This window comes from Lissotriton vulgaris, chromosome 2_1 (assembly GCF_964263255.1).
Source record: "Lissotriton vulgaris chromosome 2_1, aLisVul1.2, whole genome shotgun sequence".
Taxonomy (NCBI): domain Eukaryota; kingdom Metazoa; phylum Chordata; class Amphibia; order Caudata; family Salamandridae; genus Lissotriton; species Lissotriton vulgaris.
In genome coordinates, this window is record NC_141687.1 from 1,732,332,244 (window position 1) to 1,732,358,558 (window position 26,315).

Below are 26,315 nucleotides of genomic sequence, written 5' to 3' on the forward strand. Positions count from 1 at the left end.
CTGTGGAGTAATACTTACATGATGTGATAAAAAGCTTTTATCTCATATCAGTTTTGCGGTACTGTGTACCTCATCAACTGCAGAGATGAAAGTGCACACAAAAGAGATCTCTAAGTAGAAGCAGGGTCCAATTCAAATTTTGAACAGCTGTCTCTCTCCCTTGTGAAAATTCTAAAATTGAAGACGTTAACAACAACTATACTCTGTTTCCTCACACTAAGTCAACATAATACTATTCGGACAAACCCAAAACTTTAGGAATTATTATGTTTCTAAATTATTATAAGTACCTTTCTTTTTGTGTACTTAATGTTTTTATTTCATTGAACAAGATTTCCCCTCTAAGCCAAAATAAATACAGAAACACTCTCAATTATGTGGATTATGAGCAAGGGGTGGAACCCGCCAGTCGACTTAGTACAGTTAATTGCTGAGTTACGTTGCATTCTGTGCCATCTCAGCCCAGGTGATGATCAGCCCACTGACAAGACACGAACGCCCAAGTTTATATAGGCTTTGCACTGGTGCAAATAGTCACATATAACAAAAAGTGTTTTGCGCTAGAACATGGGTACTCACAAACGTTCTCTCGGGGGCCAAATTTACAGTGTGGTTTGAGTCCGAGGGCCGCACCAGTGAGGGCGGGGTCAGTGGGGGAGGGGACAGGGCTAGAGCAACAAAAAAAACTGTGACCATGAGGTTGAACACAGGTCCCTGCAGTGGACGCCTGTGTCCACTGAGCTACCAAACCGGCATACACACATCTCTCTTTCTCGGATTGGTGTCGTTACAACGCAGGCTATTACAACGCCTGCTGTTACAACGCGGTTTTTACATCGCATACCACTACAACGCATAGTGCTTTTAAGCGCTGGATAGTGATTTATTTAATTTACTATTCCAACTCCAGTCCCCGTGGATAGTAGGGAAGGTGTTGGATAGTAAATTAAATATATTCCCTATCCTAGAGCGCCCGCCAGCGCAATGCGTTGTAATTGTTTGCGTTGTAATGGTTGCGTTGTAAAGGTAGTGCAATGTAATAAATGCGTTGTAAGTGATGTTTCCCCTCTTTCTCTCTCTCTCTCTCTCTCTCTCTGTCTCCATCCCTCCCTCCATCCCTCTCTCTGTATCCCTCTATCTCTCTGTATCCCTCCCTCCCTCCCCCTTTCTCCCTTTCTCCCTGTCTCCCTCTGTCTCACTCCCTCTGACTGTCTCACTCCCTCCCTCTCCCTCACTCTCCCTCACTCTGACTGTCTCACTCCCTCTCTCTGTCTCCCTCACTCTCCCTCACTCTGACTGTCTCACTCCCTCTCTGTCTGTCTCCCTCTCTCTCCTTCCCTCTCCCTCTCTCATTCCTTCTCCCTCCCTCTCTATCCCTCTCCCCTCACCCTCCCTCTCCTTCCCTTTCTCCTCCCCTTCTCTCTCCCTCACTCAACCTTCCCTCTCGCTCACTCACCCGCTCTCACCCTCTCTCACCCTCCTCACCCTCACTCACCCTCCCTCACCCTCCCTCACCCTCCCTCACCCACCCTCCCTCACCCTCACTCCCCTTCCCACATCCTCAATCCCCTTTCCTCACCCTCACTCTCCTTCCCTCACCCTCACTCTCCTTCCCCCGCTCCCCCTTCCTCCTCCCTCTCCCTCCCTCCCTCAGTCCCATTCCCTCTCTCCCTCCTTAACTCCCCTCCCTCGCTCTTTCCCTTTCCCTCTCTCCCTTCCTTAGTCCCCTTTCATCACTCCCCTTCCCTTTCTATCTCCCTCACTCCCCTTCCCTCACTCCCCATCCCTCACCCTCACTTCCTTTCCCCGCTCCTCCTTCCCTGACCCTCACTCCCCTTCCCTCTTTCCCTCTCCCACTTCCCTTCCTTCCCTCACTTCCTCCCTCACTCCCCTCACTCCCTCCCTCACTCCCCTTCCCTCACTCCCCTTCCCTCAATCCCCTTCCCTCAGTCCCCCTCCCTCACTCCAATTCCCTCTCTCACTCCCCCACTCCCCTTCCCTCTCTCCCTCCCCACTCCTGTCCCCTCATTCCCCTCCCCTAATTCCCCTCCCCTCACTCCCTTCCCCTCACTCCCATCCCCTCACTCCCCTCCCCTCACTCCACTCCCTTCACTCCCTCTCCCTCACTCCCTATCTCTCAATCTCCTTCCGTCACTCCCCTTCTCTCACTCTCTCACTTCCGCCACCCTCCCTCACTCCCCTTCCCTCACTCCCCTTCTCTCACTCCCACCCTCACTCCCCTTCCCTCACTCCCTCACTTCCGCCTCCCTCCCTCCACCTCCCTCACTCCCTCACTCCCCTTCCCTCACTCCGCCTCCCTCTGTCTGTCTTCCTCTGTCGCTCTCCTCCCTCTGTCTGTCTCCTTTTTTCGGTCTCCATTTCTCTGTCTCCGTTACTCGTCCCTCCCTCCCTTTCCCTCCCTCTCCCTCTGTCTCCCTCCATTTCCCTCCCTCCCTCTGTCTCCCTCCCTCCCTCCCTCCCTCTCCCTCTGTCTCCCTCCCTTTCCCTCCCTCTGTCTCCCTACCTCCCTTTGCCATCTCACAAGGTACGATGTCTGCAAGGTCCGCGGGCCACCAGGGAAGGCTTGCCGGGCCGCTGACAGCCCGCAGGCCGTACTATGAGTACCTGTGCGCTAGAATGTACACTTTTCTCAGAAAAAACAGATTGTTTTGCTTTGAATCTAGAGGGTCTTACAGGTGGGGATTAGTGCAAACACCCACAGGTAGTGACGCAATGCCCAATCTACTAAGCGGCTTATTTATATGCCTCTTGCGCCGCTGGTGCATCACGTTTTGTGACGCTCCGGTGGCGCAGGATCCTGTTCCAGATTTACCATGCAGCACTAAGCCAATTTTTGGCTTAATGCTGCCTTGTAAATACTGTTCCCTTTAATGCAGTTTTCTGTGTTATAGAGGTGTTCAATGGGTGTGTTGGGGGTGATCTCAGCAACACCCATGGCTTTTTGACACTGCCCCTGATTCACAAGAAACTGTAACTCTGAAGCAGAGCCAAAAGCGTATGCCTCCATAGGGGAGGCGTAAGGGAGGCACAACTAGGAGGTATATCTTTATTTCTCCTAGTTTTTCCTTTTTCTATGTGTGCTGATTTCTACAGCACTCATAGAAAGAGGAAAAAGCACCTTGTTTTTGTCTGGGAAGGTTTCCCTTACAGCACAAAAATAATCAACCCAGCAACAAAGGGACCCTTGCACCATGGTGCAAAGATGCCTGCCTTGGTGCACAGAAGCCCATTGTAAACCAACGCAGGGGAAAAGGACAGGAATGTGCGTTATCTTATAGATTTGGTGCATTCCTGCCCTTTTCTTTTGCTGTAGGGCAACGGCAGGAAGGACTGTGGCGCTGCCCTACAACAAAAAGTCATAAATGAGGCCCTAAGATTTCTAGACAACACTTTGGGCCTTATTTATTTAGGAAGATGTGTCACTTTGTAAACTGGTGCACTACAATATACCTGCAACAGGTATAATGTATGCCGGGTGGTCGTTCTGGCACAGAAAGGGCTTGTAGAAGTGTTGCAGTGACATCTATGCGATTTTACTACACCACTTTTGCAGCCACACTGTGTCAAATCCTGACGCCTGCCTGAAGCAGGCATAAGGGGGGATGCAGGCCTTTTCACATGGGTCTTGCCCCTTGTGAAGTGACACATTGCTGGAGTTGCATCTATTTCCAGACACACTTCTGTAATGTGCCATTTTTGGGCCAACAGATACGTCAGGATTTCTGACGTATCTGTCAATCCTTGCGACATGGACCACCATACAGGAAATAAGGCGCATCCACAATGTTTTAGGAGGGTGAACTCAAAAGTGTTTCATCTCTGTTTTACCACAGCAATGCCACACTTTTCATAAATGAGGCCCTATGTTTCAAGAACTACTGCATACTTGAAGGAAGCCCAAACTGTGGGAAATGTTTTTATTTGTCAGAAAATGATGCAATGCATGTGTGCTGCAGTGCACAGCACGCATACACAGGTTAAGATCCTTCTGAGTTTGTCTACACATAGAAATTTGTACTGGAATGATATTCTTCCATTGATAATTTATTCAAACAGGAGTTCCCTGCTGTCTGAAACAGTATATTGTATAATCCAAGTCTGGAGCAGTTGCTTTTATTTAGTAGTTTGGGTGATGCCCCTCTTTTTCAATTACAAATCGCCTGATTTCATCATGATCAAGTATTTAATTGGTTATTGGTGGATACGTATTAAGTGTGTTATGGAATGTAGCCGCATTGTCAAAACGTGTGTATTATACCTGACTTACAAATAATGATATATCTATTCTCAGGTTGAAACTTCCAATTTAACAGGGGAAAGATCGGAAGGCCAACAATGCATGACTAACAGCCTGATTCATCAAGCTGAATTGCGCTCGCAAAGGGCCAGATTCTGAGAATCTGGCCCTTTGCGAGTGCGATTTTTGCATTTGGGATTCATCATCCCAAATGCAAAAATCGGTAATAGCGATTTCGCTATTTTGCGAGGAATTACATTTAAGGAATCTCTATTTGAGATTCCTTAAATGCAATTCATCATCCATTTTTAAATAGCGAATTCGCAATTTCGGCCCGCTATTTACCACGAGGTCAAACCTCGTGGTAAATAGCGAAAACTTAGAAAAATGCTTTTAAAAGCATTTTTCTAAGTTGCATGTTGCACACACACATGTCCTTTGGACATGTGTGTGCGCAACACCTGTTTACATTTGCATTTAAGGGGTGCTACAGGGTGTCCAGTGGACACCCCTGGCACCCTTTAAATCGCTATCTTTTTTGCGATTAGCAAATTGCTAATCACAAATAAGGAATACTCCCCATTCATTCATCAAAGACCCGTTTTGCGAGTCTATAATAGCGATTCATAAGGAATCGCTATTACAGGCTCGCAAAACGGGATTCATGTAGGAATCGCAAAAAAAAAAATGTGATTCCTACATATTCCTTATTTCCGATTAGCAATTTGCTAATCGCAAATAAGGAATATGTAGGAATCAAAAATGTTTTTGCGATTCCTACATGAATCCCGTTTTGCGAGCCTGTAATAGTGATTCCTTAAGAATCGCTATCGCTATTACAGGCTCGCAAAACGGGATTCATGTAGGAATCGCAAAAAAAAATGTGATTCCTTCATTTTCCTTATTTGCAATTAGCAATTTGCTAATCGCAAATAAGGAATATGTAGGAATCACATTTTTTTTGCGATTCCTATATGAATCCCGTTTTGCGAGCCTGTAATAGCGATTCCTTATGAATCGCTATTATAGACTCGCAAAACGGGTCTTTGATGAATCAGGCTGTAAGTGTTTTAGGAGCGACACCCTGTGTCAGCTTACGTACCTTGCTAAGCAAAGTGGCTGGATGTCTTGCCCATTTAAAGTGTGTACATGTGGGCAAGCAAACTTCTGTGGTAGGACGGGTTTCCTACTAAATCTTTAAAGGTATTAAAGAACTAAGTAGGATTGATGAACTTAATCTCAAAACTACAAAGGAAATATCTTATCATGCAGGGTTTGTCTTACCATGATACTTCCATCGTTGTGCCATCTGAAGTCTATTCCTATCTTTGAAGACACTTTTGTATGAATATCGTTTCTTTCAATCTGGACTCTGGAGTGGGTCGAAGGAAGTTTTTTAATCCTGTAGCCAAAGAGAGAAATTCAAAAGTGGGTTTGAGGTGAGCTTGGCTGACGTGCGGATGGGAGAACAGAACTGGAGAGATCACACAACTGAAACACAGTGTTTATTTAAATGTCCATGTGTTTAGTAATTGCCAATTATGTATTGATTTATCCTCTGATCCTGCTTGCAGGCAGGTCGCTCCCTACGCCACCGCACGGCCTCCAGCTGTCTCGGGCCTGCTCCCTGCGCCCGCCTGTTTTGTCACCATTTCCCAATCCGTCCCGCCGCTGCGCCCCTGCGGCCCGCCCCCTTGCTCCCCATTGGCCACCCCGCTCCCGCCACCCAGCTACTCCTCCCTCCCTATCCCCCTCTTATGGAGGCCATGCAGCGGCCGCGCAGAGGACGCGCGAGACCTGGTGGAACGACTCCTCGGCGCCCAACATCACCCTAGCCATTCCGGACAGCTACAAGATCACCCGCAGGGATCGCGCCAACAGAGCCGGTGGAGGAATAGCCATCGTCCACAAGTCCACCCTCAAGGTCGCCACCCGCACAGACTACACCCTCAACACTGCCGAACACCTGCACTTCTGGATCCACAAACACCACCCTCAGAGGAACACTCATCTACAGACCCCCCGGACCCTGAGCTCAATTCAGCGACTCCATCGACAACCTCGCCAGCACCAACGCACTCACCTCCATCGAATACATCCTCCTCGGGGACCTGAATTTCCACCTCGAGAACAACAACAACGCCAACTCCGCCACCCTGATCGACAACCTCGCCAACCTCGGCCTCAGACAACTCGTCACCGCACCCACCCACGCCGCTGGTCACACGCTGGACTCCGTATTCTCCACAGGCACCCACGTCAACTTTGACCACACCACCGAACTCCACTGGACCGACCACCGCTGCATCCATTTCACCTTCAATAAACCAACCACGCACCACCGCACCCAACAGCTACCTCGCCGCTGCTGGAGCAAAGTCAAAGAAGACCAGCTGATCACCACCTTCGCCCAAAACCCAGCAACCGACCCCACCAACCCAGACACTGCAGCGCGCAACGTCAGACAGTGGATCGACGACTGCGCCAACACCTTCGCACCACTCAAGAAACCCTCCAGCAACCGTGCCAGCAAGAGAGCCACCTGGTTCACCGACGAGCAGCAGACCTCCAAACGCGCAGGCCGGAAACTGGAGATAATATCGCTCCAAGAACGCACACTGGACAATCACGCAGCCCACAAGGAGGCCACCCGCAGACATCACCACCTCATCAGATTAGCCAAGAGATCCTCCTTCAAAGACCGCTTGGATAACAACGCACACAACAGCAAAGAGCTCTTCGGCATTGCAAAGGAACTCTCCAACACCATCGCCAACACCAACGATATACCGCACTCACAAGAACTGTGCAACTAACTAGCCATCTTCTTCCACCGCAATATCGCTGACATCCATGACAGCTTCAACACCATGACCGCCACAACTACGCCAGACCCCACCTCCCCTGTGAACACCATCAGCGCCAACCGCCTGACCTCCTGGTCCAATGTCAACGACGACGAGACACGCAAGGTCATGAACTCAATCCACTCAGGCTCTCCGTCAGACCCGTGACCACACCACGTATTCAACAAAGCAGATGCTACCATCGCATCCCAGCTACGGAAGGTCATCAACATCTCCTTCAAAACAGCGACATTCCCAGTAAGCTGGGAACAGGCCGAAATCAACGCCCTCCTCAAGAAGCCCAAGGCGGACCCAAAGGACCTCAAGAACTTCCGGCACATCTGCCTGCTCCTGTTCCCTGCAAAGGTCATCGAGAAAATCGTCAACATGCAACTGGCCCGCCACCTGGAAGACAACAACGTCTTGGACCTGTCTCAGTCCGGGTTCAGATGAAACCACAGCACCGAGACAGCCCTCATCAGGCGCCAACTAGACAACGGCGAAACATCAGTCCTCATCCTCCTGGACCTGTCAGCCACCTTTGACATGGTCTGCCATCGCACTCTAAAGACACACCTCCTAGAAGCCGGATTCCAGGAGAAGGCCCTTGACTGGACCACGTCCTTCCTCTCTGGCAGAACCCAGAGCGTCTGCCTCCCGCCCTTCCGATCCAAGGCCACCGACATCATCTGCGGCGTCCCCCATGGCTCATCCCTCAGCCCGACACTGTTCAACGTCTACATGACCCCCCTCGCCCAAGTGGCCCGCCAAAACGACCTCAACATCATCTCCTATGCCGACGACACCCAGCTCATCCTCACCCTCACCAAGGACCCGCACACCGGCAAAACCAACCTCCACAAGGGAATGAAGGCTGTCGCCGACTGGATGAGGAACAGCCGTCTGAAGCTGAACTCGGACAAGACGGAGGTACCCATCCTCGGACCCACCCCCTCAGCCTGGGACGACTCCTGGTGGCCGACCACACTGGGAACAGCACCAACATCCACCGACCATGCACGGAACCTAGGATTCATCCTCGACTCCTTCCTCTCCATGTTCAAACAGGTCAACGCCGTCTCCTCCTCCTGCTACAACACCCTCCGCAGGCTCTGCAGGATCAACAAGTGGATTCTGACCGAAACAAGAAGAACGGTGGCACAGGCCCTCGTCAGCAGCAGACTGGACTACGGCAATGCACTCTATGCAGGAATCCCAGCCAAACACCTACCACGACTACAACGCATCCAAAACGTCTCCGCCCGACTGATTGTCAACGTCCCCTGTCTCAGCCACATCACCCCCCACCTGGGAGACCTATACTGGCTCCCTTCGACAAAAGGGTCACCTTCAAGCTCCTCACCCACGCACACAAAGCACTCCACATCGCCGGACCAGCCTACCTGAACAGCAGACACAGCTTCTACACCCCCACCCGCCAGCTCCGCTCCACCAGCCTCGCCCTCGTCACTGTCCCCCGCATCTAACGAACAACCTCCGGCGGCAGATTCTTCTCCTACCTCGCCGTCAAGACCTGGAACACCCTCCCTGCCCACCAATGGCAGACCTACTCGCCTTCAGAAGACTCCTCAAGACCTGGCTCTTCGAGCAGTAGCGGCACCCCCTCCCCTCAGCGCCTTGAGACCCTCATGGGTAAGTAGCACGCTTTACAAGTTCTCTGATTGATTGATCGATTCTCCTTTGCTTTCACAGGTCATGAATGCTGCAGTCTAGCCATTTTTTCTGCATAGATTTAAAATCACAACTCTTTTGCATGTAAGATGTGAGGAAATGCCCTTTTTGCAGGATCACCCTGTTGGACGTGACCCTCTTTGTAGGATCACCCCCAAACTTTTTGCTTTTACCCTCCAATTTTTGCTGAGTTCGTTTTTGCTAGCCTTAGGACTCTATGCACTTTACCATTGCTAACCAGTGGTGCTTGTTCTCTCTCCTCTAAACATGGCCATTTGTGAGTCTATCCTGCCAAGGGGTGCTACCCTAATTCTGGACCCCTGGATGTAGGCTTAAGGTGAGCGGTCGGTCTAGAGCAGAATCGATGCATTGCCAATGCTGCATGGATCAGAACCACTAAAAAGATGTGCAATGCTTCGCAGTTCTTTGTGGCATTCGAACGGTTGCTGCTCTGCGCATCCTTAGCACAGGCGCTCGCCTCCATTGTCGACGGCAGCCTCAGCAACAAAGCCAGACTCCACATCACAGCCTCCTAGCTCCTCAGAACCGACGCATTGCCCTGACTATGTGGCGCATCCCCGGCTCCAAACTTCACATCACAAGCACTCATCTACTGGATCTTCAACATCGATTCAATAAATCCTGCACCGAAGCCTCACCGCACCTCAGAACAGATGCATCGCTGATGCTGCGGTTCCTCGCAATGCTGTGCAACCAGGATTTAAGGAACTTAGTTCAATGGCCCTAGCTGGTTCTTTTAGCCGGCCCCTGCTCCATCATGGTCGGCTTGAACTTGTAACTATGTTCCAGTCCGGCATAAATAGACATCCACAGTTGGTACTTTACACCTTTTGGCACTATTATTACTAACATCTTTAAAATTGAATATCTCCGGTCCTACTGATAAGGGATAACCCTGCAAAAAGAGCCAGGTCCAACACTTACACACCATTACTTTTTATCCCCACTTACATGCTTGATTGATGGTTTACTGACTCTGAACACTGGGTAGCTGTCTTCCAGTGACCAGTGTATTTGCTCTAACCCCCTAAAGTATATGTGCAATTGACTGATACCTGATTGACATATTTAACTTATCCACAGGTCCCTAGTATATGGTACTATGTGCACCTAGGGCCTGTAATTTAAATGTCACTAGTGGACTGCAAGACACAAATTGTATCACAACTACAATGAGAAAGTGAAAACATGACTCTAGGTATCCACTGCAGCTTAGCATGGCAGTTTTGAAGCTGCCAATTAGACCTAGGAAAATACACCTTTTGCCAGACCAAAACCTTCCTTTTTAATACTGGTATTTCACCCAATATGTAGGACCTAAGTCCCTTTAGAGTAGGGTGAATGGTATTTAAAAGGTTTAACGTGTGTTCTTAAGTTTAATATGTACCAACAGTGAACAAATCGCCAGAGTCGTTTTTCATGTTGGCAAGGCTGGCTTTCCCATGTAAAAGCACTGGGTTACATTATAACACCTTGCAATGTACAACTTCAGATTGGGAATAGCTACACTCGTGATTCAAGTACTCAGTTAATAGAAATGTAAAGTCCAATCTAATGGATTTTGAATTACTATTATGGAAATGCTACTTTTAGAAAGTTGGCATTTTCCTAACTAAAATCTCTAGTAGCCGTCTCTGAGATAATCCCCACTGCTACGTGGCACCTTGCTGGGATGTATGAATTGCTCCCAGGAAAGGGAACAAAATGGCCTTGGATGGGATGAGGAGTGACCTCCTCCTCACAAGATGGTGTGGGTGTATATAGCCACCAGCTATGCAAGCTTCAAAGGGGCAGCCCCTGTCATGGGCAGATGCAACTTACAATTTGGCCTGCCCCAGCCATTTTCTAAGTAGCCAGAGTGGCTACAATACCTTTGTGGGAAACCCCCGACCCAGAACTAGTTCTGAAGGTCGAGTTCCTTATTTTCCTGGACACACCTCAGGGGTGTCCCAGAGCTCTAAGAAAGTGAAGAGAGAGACTCCCATGTTGGAACCAAAGCACACACTGACCAATCAGCAGTATTAGTTTGCATTAGATTTGAAAAAAGGGACTCTGGATCATAAGTGCACAAAGTGTTTTAGAACAAAAACATCTTGACCCGTATTACATCTTTCATGCAAAATATTTTACATCACAATGCATGCTATATTATTCATATTTCAGTGCTATTAAGTGACATGCCACAGTAACCACACTACATAAGCCACATGATGATACTATTCTGGAAGAGCTGACACCATATCATGAACTTACAGCTTTCCGTCCACCACAATTGAACTGTTATCCATTTCAATGACCACACCATCAATCTTCATGCTGATGTCGATGATGGTGGGGACTTTGTTCACCAGTGCACGTCTGATCTGGATATTGAAGTCCTCATAGTGGCTTTTGCAGTGAGAGGAGTAGACATAGTTGCAGGCTCCCGGGAAGCGAAAGATATCCCCATCAAAAGTCTTGAAGTGAAAGTTGCCCCATGTGCTGCACACTTGCCCGTTGTGAGAACTCGTCATAGCTGTAAAAGTAACAGAGACTCTTACAACCTACATTAATGCGCCTTTCTTAACAGATAGGATATGGCATCAAACAAACGTGTTTAGACTCTACACTCAAATTGCCCTCTGCGTTCTATTGATGAACCCCTGCCGCAAGAAATAAATCACAACACCTACCAGACTACACAAAACAGATGTTTGTTACTATTCGCTTTACCTCCTCCTCTTTGCATTACGCAATTCTCAAGCACTGCCCAAAATGTCCCCAGACTCCTTAATATATTCTTTTTACCATTTAAAATGCTGCCAGTCCCCAACACATCATTAAAAGGTCAGATGGTGGAAGGGTTAATTGAAGGTGAGATAGAGGGAAGCAGGGGGGCAAAATGTAGGAATATAAAAGCCTTCTAAATGCAGTCATACCCTTTAGGGTGCCATGATCATCTGTGTGACTTTGCATAAACGAAAAACCTGTGTATTCCCCCTGAATATTGAAGCTGGAATATCGAGGTGTACAACTATTGAGGTCTGCATATCAAATCCAAAATATTGAAAGGTAAGTATAGAATGAATATACCTTACTTCACATATATGTACATTGGCGATATGATGATGATGTTCATCCATCGTTCTCAATGAAGACCTTGGCATCTCATTGATTGATTGATAGGGCTCTGTGCATTCGAAAATGACCAAGTAGTCCAATTCGGACTTTGAACGCCTTGTCAGATGTCGGGTAAACATGAGATGATACGGTCAGTGATGCGCCAGCAGCTCTGGACTTGTACCGCTCACGCTTTGTTTGAGCATCAGCAGTGCTCTTCACCTCTGAGATTTGCTGACATATATCTATTTATCAGGTACGTAGATGTGGAGTGAAGAATAGTACATCTAAATTTCCTCTATATTCATTGACCTTTCAATATTCTTTTATCTCAACAGTTTTAGCCTCAATATTTAAAAGAACAATGATGTACCTATAAGTTAGCCAGTCTAAGTCAAATCCTTGCAGAAGGGACACATCCTTTTGCATCATGCCCCAGGCCAGATGAGGTGAAGATGATGCTTTAGAGAAAGCACAAAGTACATGATAACTCAGTCTGAGATTTTAGATTTTTACAAATCGGAAAAAATATTTCTATGCTCTCCTAAATGGGGTAAAGTTCCACAAGATTGAGCTTGGAATAAATCTTCAATCTCATAGCCTTCTCTTGCTGAGAGTGGGTGGAAGAAATTAATGCCAATTCCTTTGTATTTTCGTTTCCATTGCAATGGAAATGTAAATGTGTGGAGCTCTTGCCATTTAAGACTTTTTTCCTGAGCAGGACACCCTTTAATGCTATTTCGAATCTACAGGATGCTAGTGAAATTCTTTAGGCGTGCCGTGATCATGGGCTTCCAATCCATGACAGCTTAGGGGCTGATTACGATAGCGGACGGAGTTGAGTCCGTCCGCCATCGTTACGGGAATTGAAACCGTCCGCCAATATGGTGGCAGTCCCGCCCATGGGAGTACAATGCGACCGCCACGGTGGCGTTCTCATTGGGCATATTTACCATTTCAACAGGTGCTGGGGGCTGCAAAACCTGCCGCAATGGTAAAAATGCAGGGTTTGCATTTCCCTGCGCTACGTGGCAGGCACCATGCAGTGCCTGCCACATAGTGCAGGGAAATGTAGGGGGCACCATAGGTGCACCCCAAGTGTAGAATAAAGTGCCCCTGCTGAAGGTGGGCCTGCAACTGGCCCTTAAAGTTAATCTCTGCCAGCCTTTGAATGGTGGGTGAACCGCCTTTCAAGGATGAATCATCGTAATATGTTGGATGGTGCCTGTTAGGCACTGCCACCATTCAAGGTATGCTTTCCGGGTCAGCCAAGTAATTAGAATGATTGCCTGTGGCAGACCCGGACGGACCGACTTCAGTCTGCCAGCAAACCGTCGGCCGTCATAATTTGGCAGGCAGAGAAGGGCCGCAAGTTGGCGGTGAATCCGCCACCAGCAGGCTGCTGGTGGTCGATTCACCGCTATCATAATGAGTCCCATAGTTTTGAAAAGTCTTGAAGTAGGAAGCTTTAAGGAGGTAATACAGGAAAATAGTAGAGTTGTGATGGAGAGAGTGATGTCTCACAGCAAAGATTAGGAAATATCCAGGGTTAGGTTTGTCCTGCAGGTGGTGGGTGGTGGGACACTTAGATCTTCAAATTAATTTCCTTACAATTGAAGAATTGATTGCTTTTCCATAATGACTCTGCTCCACCTTTTTACCTATGTTCACTGATGACATTTTGATAATTTTACAGATACATGGTGATAGTATTTTTTATGGTTTAAATCTCTTTAATATTTCACAAGATCAAAGCAATACAAGGCAGTACGGGGTCGTAGACCTTCGTTATCAAATTTGTAAAACCGACCATACCCCCTCTCCCACCCCGGCAACTGCAATAAAGGAAAGGACATCACCTTGTTGTGTCTGGAAAATGTCAAAATCTCCCTCAAGCAGTATTAGTTGGAGGCTCTGTTAGCCATAAAAGTTGCAAATATTTAGGGCTTGTGAGCTCATGGAACTCCGAAGTAAGTAATGATAGTAAGGGACGCCATAGGTCAGGAAAGCTTGTCCCTTGATTCAATATGGAGAGTGTTAGACTAGGGATCCCTGGTTGGCTGAGGTAGGTACCTTAGGCCACATAGGGGCTCACGATTCCACTTCAGGGAAAGGAAAGACACCTTCTTAGATAGCCCCCGCTCACCCTATTGGTAGCTTGGCACGAGCAGCCAGGCTTATCTTCAAGGCAAATGTGTAAAGTATTAGCAACCACACTCACAGCAACCCAATGATGACACCACAAATAGACTCCACATGAGTTATACTATAAGACCACACAATAGAAATCCAACATATGCGTATTTGTAATATTCCTCCTGGCAAGTTAGTAGGCCAGCCAGCCCTTGTCAGTTCGGGTGATATTAATGAGCACTTCTAAACATTCCACCGCAATCCTATTACAATCCTATGCAGTTCGTAATGCTAGAATCAAGCACTTTGCAATGTAACAATAATGCAACGTTTAATGCTAGAACCAGGCACTTTTCAATATAAAAATAATGCAATACGTAACAGTAGGATCAGGCACTGTGCAATGTAAAAATAATTCAATGCGGTATATGCTAATCAGGTTGTCCGTTTTGCAGAAACAATACAATGCGTAATACGCTAATCATGTAGTTCGTTATGCAGAAACAATGCAATGCGTAATACGCTAATCAGGTAGTTCGTTATGCAGAAATAATGCAATGCATAATACACTAATCAGGTAGTTTGTTATGCAGAAACAATGCAATGCGTAATATGCTAATCAGGTAGTTCATTATGCAGAAACCTGGAATGCGTAATACGCTTCAGCACCGGTCACGGTGCCTCAGGCGGTCTCTCGGCCACTCGTACTACTCTCCATCGGCGTCTGTGAACAGTTGCACCCCACACGGGTATGATGTGAACAAAGAGTACAGCTCCGCACTCCGGCCCCGATACTGCCACACCTCTGGCAAGTACGGGCCACGATACGATCCGATGCAGAGGCTCATACTTCTGGAAGAAGAGAGGCCAAGAGCGTCTCCCTCCGAGCCCGCACCCCACCCCAGGCATCAACAAGATACCTGGGGGGTGCAACCTCGCTCTTTTCTCCTCTTCCTGTGACTAGGGCCTCAGACACAATCTTTGTGAATTCTGGAGAGTGGTACTCGGGCCCTCCCTTGACGAGGTTGGCTTGCGGTACGTCTTTGATAATGGCGGGCTCATGCCTCCAGGGCTGCCTATCCAGGCCACTGACAGGGCACTTCTCAAGAAGGTCTCAGGCTGCACGAAGCACACACACACAGAGTCGCTGAGACTCACTTTAACTCACTTTAACTCCAGGTGCACCATAAAAACGCAATCCTCACGAAGGTCTCAGGCTGCCCAAAGCACATGCACACAGCGTCGCTGAGACGCACCTGAATTCCGGGTGCACGTCCACCTCCTCACCTGGGTCAAGACATTCCCCAGATCCTATCGCTTTCAAATCCAGAAGTCAATCCACAACCAGGCAGAGACACACAGAAATGTTAGAGCACAAAGATCCAGCTGCTTCTAAAAGAGTGGCTTCTTAACACACAATGCAAAACCCCCCTTCTTAAAAAGATGGGAAATGACATTCTGAGTTTAGGCACACTAAACTTCACCTTCCCAGTCTATCCTATGGGCAAGATGGCCTTTCAACAGTGAAAAACGAAATGGAGATTATTTCACTGTCAGGACGTGGTACACACCTTATTACCTGTCCTACCTTTCACATGCACTGCACCCTGCCCGGGGGGATAACTTGGACCTACCATAGGGGTGTTTGATGTGCCTAGAAAGGGAAGGGTAAGGTCTGGCAAGTTGGTGCACTTGTCAGAACAACATGGGAGATTACATGTGCGCAGGCACTGCAATGGCAGGCCTGAGTTCCCTTTTTAAAGCTACTTGTGTTTGTTGGCACAATTAGTGCTGCTGGCCCACTAGTAGCAGTTGCATTACCAGCCCTGGCACACATAGTGCACTTTACTAGGGACTTTATCAGTAAGGCAAACATACCAATCATGGACAACCAATTACCTTTACACTTTACACAGGGAGCACCTCCACTTTGACACTGATCAGCAGTTGGAAAGTGTCTAAAGCATATAAGTTGGCAACACCATGTCAGAAAAAAGGTCTAGGGGAAAAGCAAATAGTTTAGGGAACTTAAGCCAAAAAGGGCCAAGTCCATCAGAGAGAGACAGTCATTCTATGTCTAGAATATACCATGGTAGGTGGGGATATGCCCTATACCCCAGTGTGATAATATGTTCTGTAGAGCTGCCCCCAATGCTAGAGCAATCTGCCTCCCCCTACGGGATTTAAGTGGGAAAGTAATTGCATTAGGTAGACCAAAAAACTGTATAGGCTGGGAAACAGGGTAATTGTGCATTTAGATGGCCGTCTACATCTTCCAAACATAAGGAGATGATGGCCAGAGCGCTGAAACTTTTCAGACTCTCACCCCCAGTCACAGATCTAGGTTAAATCCATCATTGTTCTTTAGCTCACTTCATCACCTCAGTTCAGAACCAACTATATGCATATCAGTTTTGACCCTGTGTCTCATGGGAACCGTCCAGCCCGAACTGCCAAGCCAGGTCTTTCAAGAACCGGAAACAAGCATCCTGGGACCGGTTTCTGGGTAACACCCTTCATCAGCCAGGCTAGCTTGAATTCAGTGGCAAAGTGAGTAAGGGACCCAAGTCTAAGGATACCCTGCCAACTTAGGCCAAAGAAAGCAAACACAAGAAGATGATCGATGGAGCGGTGAGCAAAAAAACAATGGATTTAGCCCCAGATCTCTGTACTGGGGTGAATGTATGACATTGTTTTGCGTTCTGTCCATCAACTTTCGATTTTGCTTTTGCCACCCCGAGTGGGACAGGTATGCCCAGACGTGGGTCCCCTGCTCTCCATGCCACTGGAGTCAAGCTATCCTGGTTGATATGGGGTGTCCTAGGATGCTTGTTTTCAGTCCAGGGAGGACATGACCTGGCAGTTCAGGCTGCACTGTTCCCATTGGGCCCAGGGTCATGACTGATTTGCATATGGCTGGGTCCAAATTGGATTGGCATGGTGAGCACTAAAACAATGGATTTAGGCCTAGATCTGTGTACTGGGGTGAATGTATGACATTGTTCTGCATTCTGTCCATCAATTGTTGTTTTTTCATTTGTGCGTATCTTCCAGCACCTGCGCCCAGTAAACTGAGTTTAGGACAGTCCTATAATAAGTGTGTAAGTGTGCCTAGTGAGCCACAGTCACGCTAACACTCAGACCTACAGGTGGGGTTCCCTTTGTGTAGCCAGGGAGGGGTAAGATACCAATAGGTTACTATTTTGGCTGCAATTTCAGTGCCAGCTACATTTAGGGCTGTGTGTCTTGTGCGGTAGTATATGTTCTCCCATTCCCGCTGTGTAAGTGTGCGGCCCTAATTCAAGCTCCCAGCATTTCCGACTCGGGGATATGTGGTGGGATGTGGGAGAGCTAAGGCGGCCACACAATTCTGTTATAAGATGAACGTTCGATTTTTAGAGAGCAACCATTTTTCAAAAGGGTTGAGGTGTTGTTGTGCATTAGGGAGTATCGTAGGGTGCATCACCCAGTAACAGATCTGATTGTAACAGAAGCGATCAATTTCAGGTAAGCTATGCCCCAAGCGGAAGTCCTCGAATAACAAAGGCCCCTCCTAATCAATGAAAGGGCTAATAGATCTTCAACCCTCATGTCCCCAGTGTCTAAAGGCCACAGGATCGGGGTCCGAAGTAAAGTCAGAATTGCCTACAATAAGTGTTCAAGGGTGAGGAAAAGGACATGAATCTCCCCTGAATGACCACTCTGTTCCACACAGCGATGCCGGCCTTGGTAATGGGGGATAGGTACAAGCTATTCAGGTTTGACGATTTGTGGAGGAAGGGAATGTTCTATTGGGACTTCCTCGCTACCGCTCTGTCCATGAAAAGCCATTGCTTTTTGGATTCAGAGTGGGACCACTCCACAAGAACCCTATATTGCACAGCTTGGTAGTTCCAGAGCAAGTTCAGTATGCCCTATCCTCTTTCATGGGGGGTCTGTAACTGAGATCCTTATTCATCCAGGGCCGTTTGTCTGCCCATATAAAGCGGTTGATCTCCTGTTGAAGAGACAAAATATCCCTGTGGGGGGGCTCAACTGGGAGCAACTGAAAGTGAAACAATGTGTTCAGCAATATAGTCATATTCACCGCTGCTATACGGCCTAGCCAAGAGAGACTACATGGCCTCAATCGACGCAGGCTCGACTGTATCTGCTGGAGTAGAATTTTAGAGTTAAGGGATACTGTCCTCTTGGTTTTAGCCGTTAGCTGAAGCCGACATATGGAACCCATGTGGAGGCATATTATATGGGGTAGGAGTGCTGTAGCTCAAGCAGCCTAGAGTTTTGAAGTGAGAGGTTGAGACTTGTGTATATTTACCTTGAAGTCAGCTGCCCACACGAACCACTTGACCTTGGCTAGGAAAGCTGGAAGGGAGACTAAGAGATCCTCCAGGGTAGCTACCGCATTGTACGCATAGAGACTGATGGTATGTTTCTCCCCTCCAAAGCGGACATGGGATATATGAGTATTATCTCGAACTGTTTGAGCCATAGGCTCCATGAAGAGAGCGAACAGTAGGGGGAGAGCAGAGAACCTTAGATCATGCCCCTGCAGATTAAAAATTGGGCTGAAGAATGTCCTTTCACATGAACCATTGCCGATGGCTTTGTATAGTTGCTAAGAATCCACTTGCAGAATTGGTCCCCAAAACCAAAAGTGCTGAAGAGTTGCCTCCATGTATGGCCAATGAACCTTATTGAACGCTTTTTCAGTACTGATTGTTAATAGCATGTGCTCCGTGTCAAAGGGCTGCACTTTATCAATAAGATACAGCACCCTTTTTGTATTGTCGCTACATTGGCATTTGGACACAAACCCTGCTTGATCTGGGTCTATCAGCCCTGGTAACCGTGGAGTCAGGAGAGCAGGCAGGATCCCTGTGAACAGTTTAAGGTCAACATTGAGTAGAGATATCGTCCTGTACGAAGCACAATTTCGCCTATCTCCAACGGGGTTTGGAATAACCACAATGGAGGTTCTTAGAATTGACAATAGGAGTGTGGCAAGGTCTCCTATTGCGTTGAATACCCTGGTAAGGTTGGGAGCTATGATGGGGCAGACACTCTTGTAGAAAAGTGCAGTAAAACCATTTGGGCCTGAGGATTTAAGAAGTTTTTGGACAAGCAATAGCAGAGAGCACCTCCTCGATGCATATTGGACGATCCAAGTCTGTGCTTCTGCTTTAGCCTAGAGGTAGAGGGTCTGTGGAGTAGGGTGGGCATCTAGGGGGAGCTCCTGAGCTGCATAGAGGTCTGTATAGAATCAACGGACCGACTCAGCTATGTGTGGGTGTTAGAACTGGGGTCTCTAGTTGGCAGAGGTAGGTACCACTGTCCAAATAGGGACCCTGCTTCTAGTCAGGGTAAGGAAGAAACCGTCTGAGATAACCCCTGGTCACCCCCTTGGTAGTTTGGCACGAGCAGTCAAGGCTTATCAAAGGCAATATGTAAAGTATTTGTACCAACACTCACAGTAACACAGTGAAAACACTGCAAACTGACTCCACAACAGTTTAGAAAAATAAAGGTATTTTAATCTAAACAACACAAGACCAAAACGATAAAAATCCAACATGCACAGTTCAAGAATATGGTTTCAAAAGTGTTGTTAAGGTTGCAATAAAATAATCCACAGTTGCGTGAAAAGTTCACAGTTGTGTCATGTTTAGCCAACAGTACCTTTAAATGTGACAAAGATCCAAAACAGAAACTGGTGCAGTGGAAAACAAGCGGCACGTCACTCATGAGACCCTGGGGAGGCGATGCAACATCCCTGCTGGATGTAGCAGGCGTGGTGCGGTGACTTCGGTCTGTATGGGGAGGGATGCGATACCTTGTATGGATTCCGGTGCGGAGGTTCCGTAGTGAAAAAGCTTGCAAAGGCACGATGCAATGATCTTTGGGGCTGCAATGATCTCCGGGGCGACGATGCGCGGACCAGCGGTGATCTTCCTCTTGAAGCTCCTCGATGCGAAGGGCTCTGAAACTTGCAGCGGAGTGATGCGGTCCGCAAGCAAGCGGTGCGACGATCTCACCCACCGATGACAGGCTCTGTGACAACACTCGCAGCGATGGTAATCTTCCTGCACCGGTCTGGTGCATCCCGCAAACGAAGGATACGACGACTCTGGCAGCGGCAACAGGCACTGCGACGATCTCGGCCTTCTTAGCCGCGGGAATTTCCTCGCATTTGCGGGGATGCGCTCCGCAAGCGAGCAATGGAACAAAACTTTCAGAAAATCTTTAAAAGTTTGGTTTCCAGCTTCCCAGCACAGGTACCACTTCCAGAGGCACCACAATTGTCCCAAGCACTCTAGGAAGGACTGAACTCTCTCAGCAGAATTCAGGGAAGCTGGGGTGAAGTCCTATTGTTCCTGGGACTTCTTAACAGGGAGCTTGGAGATTCCTTCAAACAAGGGGACACAGCTCCAAAAAGAAAAGACCTTTCCCTCTCCTTGGCAGCAAAGCAACAGCAGGTCAGTCCAGCAGAGCAACAGCAGGACAGTCTTCCTTCTTCAGTTTCAGCTTTCTCCTTGGCAGAGATTCCTTCTTGATTCCAGGATGATCTAATCTTCTGTAGTCAGGGGTCCGGTACTAATACCCCTAAAAGTCTTTGATCCCTTTGTGCAGGAGGGCTCTTATCCCGGTCTGACCCAGTTCCTTGAGCACTTTGTTTTCCTGGCCTCTCCTTTCCTTACAGAGAGAGGGGGAGGGTCGTCAGCCTCCCAGCAGGAGGTGGAGCCTGCATTTGGGAAGGCAGTCACAGCCCTATTCAGGCCCATGTGCTACCCCCTCCCACCACTCTAGATGCAGATGGAGCTATTCAGCCCATGATAGTGCACTCAGCCTCTGGGAGCCATCCATCCCCAGTCACTCACAAACCAGACAGCCAATTCACAAACAAGCCAAGTAACACAGAAAGGTCAGACAAGAGAACAGCAACTTTCTAAAAGTGCTGTTCTCAAACACAGGATTTAAAAACAACCTTTCCTGAAAGATGTGTTATTAAATTCTGAGTTCAGGGATACAAGACTTTTAGGTCGTATCTTGCTTCTATGGGAAGATATGCTGGTAGCCACTGTAGCCAGCTTTCTCCATGATAGCCTATGGGGCAAAATAGCCTTACCATAGTAAAAAACGAAAATGGCTGTAATTCACTACCAGAGCATGTCACCTGCACAAGTACACGCTCTACCTTTCACATACACTATACCCTGCCGAAGGGGTACCTTGGACCTTCCATAGGGGTGACCAATGTGTACAGAAAGGGAAGGGTTAGGCTTGGCCAGTGGGGACACTGACCAGGAGGACATGGCAGTTCACAGACAACACACAGGCACTGCGGTGGCAGGCCTGAGAATCCACTTTAGGGCTACTCATTTGGGTGGCACAATCAGTGCTGCAGGCCCACTAGTAGCATCTGTTATCACCAGCCCTGGCATACTCAGTGCACTTTACTAGGTTCTTCTTGGTGACACAAATATGCCAATCATGGATAATTAATCATAACAACAATTTACAAAGGGAGCACTTGCACTTTGACACTGAACAGCAGTGGCAAAGTGCCCAAAGCATCTAAACCAGCAAAAACGAAATCCAGCACAGCATCACAAATACAGTAGGTGGAGTCAAAAAGATAGGGGGAAACCACGTCAAATATGCCAGGTCTAACAGTGGGCCATCCCTCTGTTCCACACCACTGAGTCGGTCATGGTTGAGACTCTCATCATTTATCACTGGGCACGCAGCCTGTTGGCCTACAGGCGCCCATATCTATCTCCCCCAACATAGAGGTGTGGTGCAGATGAAGTGCAGCATGCTCTGCCCTGTCTAGATCGAGGCCTGATAGTTGGTTACGTGTGGTCTCTGGTTGTCACCAAACCCGAGGAGCACTAGTGCTTTTATGGATATGCTCCAGTTCCTCTACCTGTCTAGAGAGATTGTCTCACTTATCTCTGCGGATTAAATTATACACATGGGAGATTGCAATGAAATCCGCGTCAGGGTTGCGTCCATGCCCCATTCCTTTTTTTGATCTATACGAATGGGGAGGAAGCACCCTTGTTGAACTCCACACCTGACATCACAACGATCAAGAATGTGCGCATCCGAATTCCGTTATACGCAGACGATGCTGTTATGTTTGTCCGTACTGGTCGAGCTTTACAACAGCTATTGGGGATCTATGCAAGTTACATGAGTAGATTAGATTTAAAATCAAATGATGCAAAGTCCCTTGTCCTAACCACAGGGATGAGTGAGAGGAAGGTCCCACATTTTTATATTGAGGGACACCAAATAGCTCATACAGATACCTTTTCCTATCTTGGAATAACTTTTGAGTGACAATCATCCTGGTCCCCATTAAGAAAATGGGGTAGCCCATAAGACATGGACCTGGGTATACATTAATATAAACAAACAGTGGTCCAGAGCCTATCGATTACAACTGGTGACTCAATCACAGTCGCAGTCGCTTGGGTATTTGAAACGCGGAAATACATGCACCGGGACGGCGTCTTTCCGAATGCACAGAGAGGCTCGACTTTAACAGGCGGCGATCGGGTAACGATTTGGAAATCATTGTTGAATTACTGCTTACCTGCTAAGAAGCATATTAGAATCCTTGAATCAAAAATAAGGACCCTAATTCCCCCCCCCTTTTTCTGTGGGGTAGATTAGATTAAAAACAATCGGGAATCGTCAGCATGTAACGCTTGACCTTGGCACATCCTTCACATCAAGGGTAAATTAAAAAATCCCTTGGTTGTCCCAGTTGTTCCTACAGTCCTGATGAAGACTCGCAATCCCCAGGTCTAAATCACCGTTGGGCTAAGACGAGTCGAAACGTCGACACCTTCTTTTCATAACCTTGGACCAGCTGTTTAACAACATTGTTGCTAGTGCAAAATAAAGGACATATAGGTTTATGTAGTACAATGTTGTGATTTGAAAATAACATCGTGGCCAGGTTGTCAATAGGGCAAATTGGATGTCCTGCATTGGTTAAAAAATAATGTGAATACTCCTTTTTTGTCCACCACTGTGTTTTTTCCTTTCATCTGTTTCAACTTTTCGAGCACATCCTTTCTTCTTTTGCACGCTCCCTTTGGGGCAACCTATCTGTTTTTACTTACTTCAGAATATATTGTAATTAGTATGAACATAAAAAATTCAAATCTGAGAATGGAATAAAATAAATATATATATATCTTTCTTTAACCGTGGTGTTAGGTTTCTCTCAGTATAAGTATTGATATACTATAGAGCAGACTGAATATTGTTGCTCACCAAAAGAAACTTAATCATCCTGGTCCAGCATGATCACAACTAGGGGCCTAGCCCTGGAAAAAAAAGCATTATAGCACTTAACTCCTGTACCAAGAACCTGGGTGCAAAGCCCCTCGAAATGATCAAAAACGTCTACTCTATCAAAGCAACATCAGTGGCAACCTATGGAGCAGGGATTTGGGGATACCCTAACGCCCATACTCACCAGACCATTGAGAAGTATTTTTTGAAAAAACAAATTGGCATTCCGGCAAGCTGGTCTAACTTTACATGGCATGCCAAGCTGGACGTCACCTATATTGCTGATACAACTTGGTTGTCACCCATACTTTTATGGCACTTGATATGCAGAAGAGCATCAGTAAACCTTACACAGAAGCTAATAGAAGATTGCCTTAGTTTGGACCACGCTCAAAGGATTCTGTGGTTATCGTATATAAAAAATAGTCTTAATTCCCTTGATTCCCTTGGACTAAATCATCTATTTACATCTCCATTTACTTGTGCTACAGTATCCAAAAATGAAATTAAAACACTGTACCAAAGGGCAATGGAGCGATTCAAATTGAACTGCTCGAAAGCATCTGTAAAATTATATCTAGAGAGCCCAATTGAACAGGCAGGTGCCCAACGCTATCTATTTTACGTGACTAATCCATGTCACAGATTCATCTTAGTAAGGTTTCATCTGAACCGCACACCCAGCATGTTTTCCCATAGTGCTTGCATTTTACTTTTGCCGACCTTCCCACTTGCCCATGTGATGGTTCTTCTTCTCAATCAAATATACATATTCTCTTTTTTTGTAAATTTTACAAGGCACATAGTAATAGATTCATCAGGCCGCTTATGTGCAAATATAATTTTATCTAAGGTTGCCCAGGTCTGTATTTTTTTACAATCATTACCTGACCAACTAGTATGTTTCTCTGTGGCCTCATTTTTACTTCTTTCATAGAAGAGTAGGCAGCTGGGTATCCCTGCCTTATGAATTGTGCATTTTAAACCTTGTTATTAAATTCAATGTTTTTATCCATTGACCGCTTATCAGTCACATTGTTTGTACTATGAAAACGGTATCTTTTTAACGTGTTTTCTATATGTGTACTTTGTACTTTTATGACCTTATATATTAAGTATCAATTACAGTGATTTGACTGAATTCACACCTGAACACCACCTTCAGAGGTTCCCAAAGTGTGGTGATTGTGGTCCCAGATTTGTCATTAATGGTTAGGAAGCCCTTTAACAATTTGGTGAATTGCTGCACGGCCTCATGGTGATGTAGTAACGTTTTCCATAGACGCCAGGTTTTGGGAAGTGGGCAGGTTACGGGAATGGTTAAGATGAAAATCACTTCTGCTTGATCTGACAGTTAGCAAGGTACTATCTTGGATGATTTAGCTTTGAATAAGATCCCTGAGGTGTCCAGAAAATAATCTATCCTAGTGTATGTCTTATGCACGTGGGAATAGCATGTATAGTCCCTTGTTTGAGGATGGAGGGACCACCAGATATCTACCAGGCCCATATCCTGTAACCACTGCTCTTCCTCACCGGAGAGTTCCCCGCTCTGTCCCTGATGTTGGGCCGAACAGTATACTTTGTTATTAGAGCATTGGAATGTTGGTAGCTCCATTGAAAACAATGGAGTGCTCTGGGCTTATAATAGCTGGTATAAGCCTGGAGCTCCAACATTCCAAAGTTTCTTTGTTCACAGCTCTGGCTGTGAACAAAGGGTTCAGTGAGCCTGAGGGGATTCCAATCCCCTCACGCTTCCAAAAGGCTTTGTTTTTTTTGTTAGAACATTCTGTCCTCTAGTGACAGAGTGTTCTAATAACCTTATAGCCCTTTGTAGATGGGCTATACCGCTATTAAAGCCCCTCTCCCTTGTTAAAGGCCCTCGCCTTTGGCTTGGGGCCTTTAACGCTAGAGAGGGCCTTTAATAGCCGGTAAAGCCCTCCAAGGCAGGCTATAAGGCTATATTAAAGGTTAGCTTAAGATCTCCCCTCATCAGCAACGACTAGTCAGTCAAACTGGTCATCTCTGCAGCGGCCCAACGACCAAAATATTCCTGTCCGTCATTAGAGGCATACACCGTACCCAAAGTGAAGCTATGTTAACCTATCAAATAGACCATCAGTCTTTCCTAACTTCGGCCTGCTCAGGACCCTCTTTCCCAGGGAAGGTGATATAAATAAGGATAGCCACCACTGCGGTTTTAGCAGAAAGGGACAAAAGAATTGTTGGGGAAAAGCTCTAGATCGAAGTCTGTGAGTGTCACCAATGAGAAAGTGCATTTCTTGAAGGAGGCATATATGGGCCCGATTGTTCCAAGTATAAAAATATAACACGTCCCTAATTTGGGTTATTGAGGTCCTTCACATTAAGGCTAATAATCTTAAGGTCCGTAGCCATCAGAGGAAAAGTGGGATAGACCCTTCAATGTGGTTGCATGGTACAATTGGGTCTTGGTTACGCAATGTGTCATCAGCAGAATGAGAGAGGTTGCCACGTAATGAGTACTTTGTAGAGGGATCAGTGCTAGAAGGGACCCAGGTGTAGGAGGAAGTTGAACACCCCAGTAGAAACAAACCAACAAACAACAAACCTTAATGAATAATGTCAATTTCCTGGGCGAAGTACCCTATGGAGAAAAGAGCGATAGGAGGAATACAGTGGTCATTGCACTCTGCTTTCTGCGCCTGTCAGGGCCCACCACCCACCCTGCAAGACAGGAAAGAGGGAAAGGATAGAAGCATAGACAGTAAGCAAAGACAAAGGAGCGTGTGTATATTAGGTAAGCCAAGAACAACAAGAGAGAAAGGGTTTAGATGTACACTCTCACACCCCTTATCTTACTATTTTTAAACAACAGAAGAGTGACAGCACAATAAAGGACAACTTCGTAGTGAAGTGTCTAAAAAGAAAAGGAAAAAGGAAAACTCCAAGGGGAGGGACACCACAAAAGAAAT

At 46.9% G+C, this 26,315-nt stretch overlaps 1 protein-coding gene across 1 annotated transcript in view; it reads right to left on the reverse strand.

Moving 5' to 3' along the window:
- LOC147733205 (uncharacterized) overlaps positions 1 to 26,315 on the reverse strand; it is a 618,178-nt gene that overhangs the window by 572,534 nt on the left and 19,329 nt on the right. The window contains exons 2-3 of the mRNA XM_086957739.1: positions 11,071 to 11,332; positions 5,543 to 5,660 (exon numbers count right to left, since the gene is read on the reverse strand). Coding sequence (XP_086813865.1) covers positions 5,543 to 5,660; positions 11,071 to 11,332 — 380 coding nt within the window. The remainder of the gene's footprint in view (positions 1 to 5,542; positions 5,661 to 11,070; positions 11,333 to 26,315) is intronic.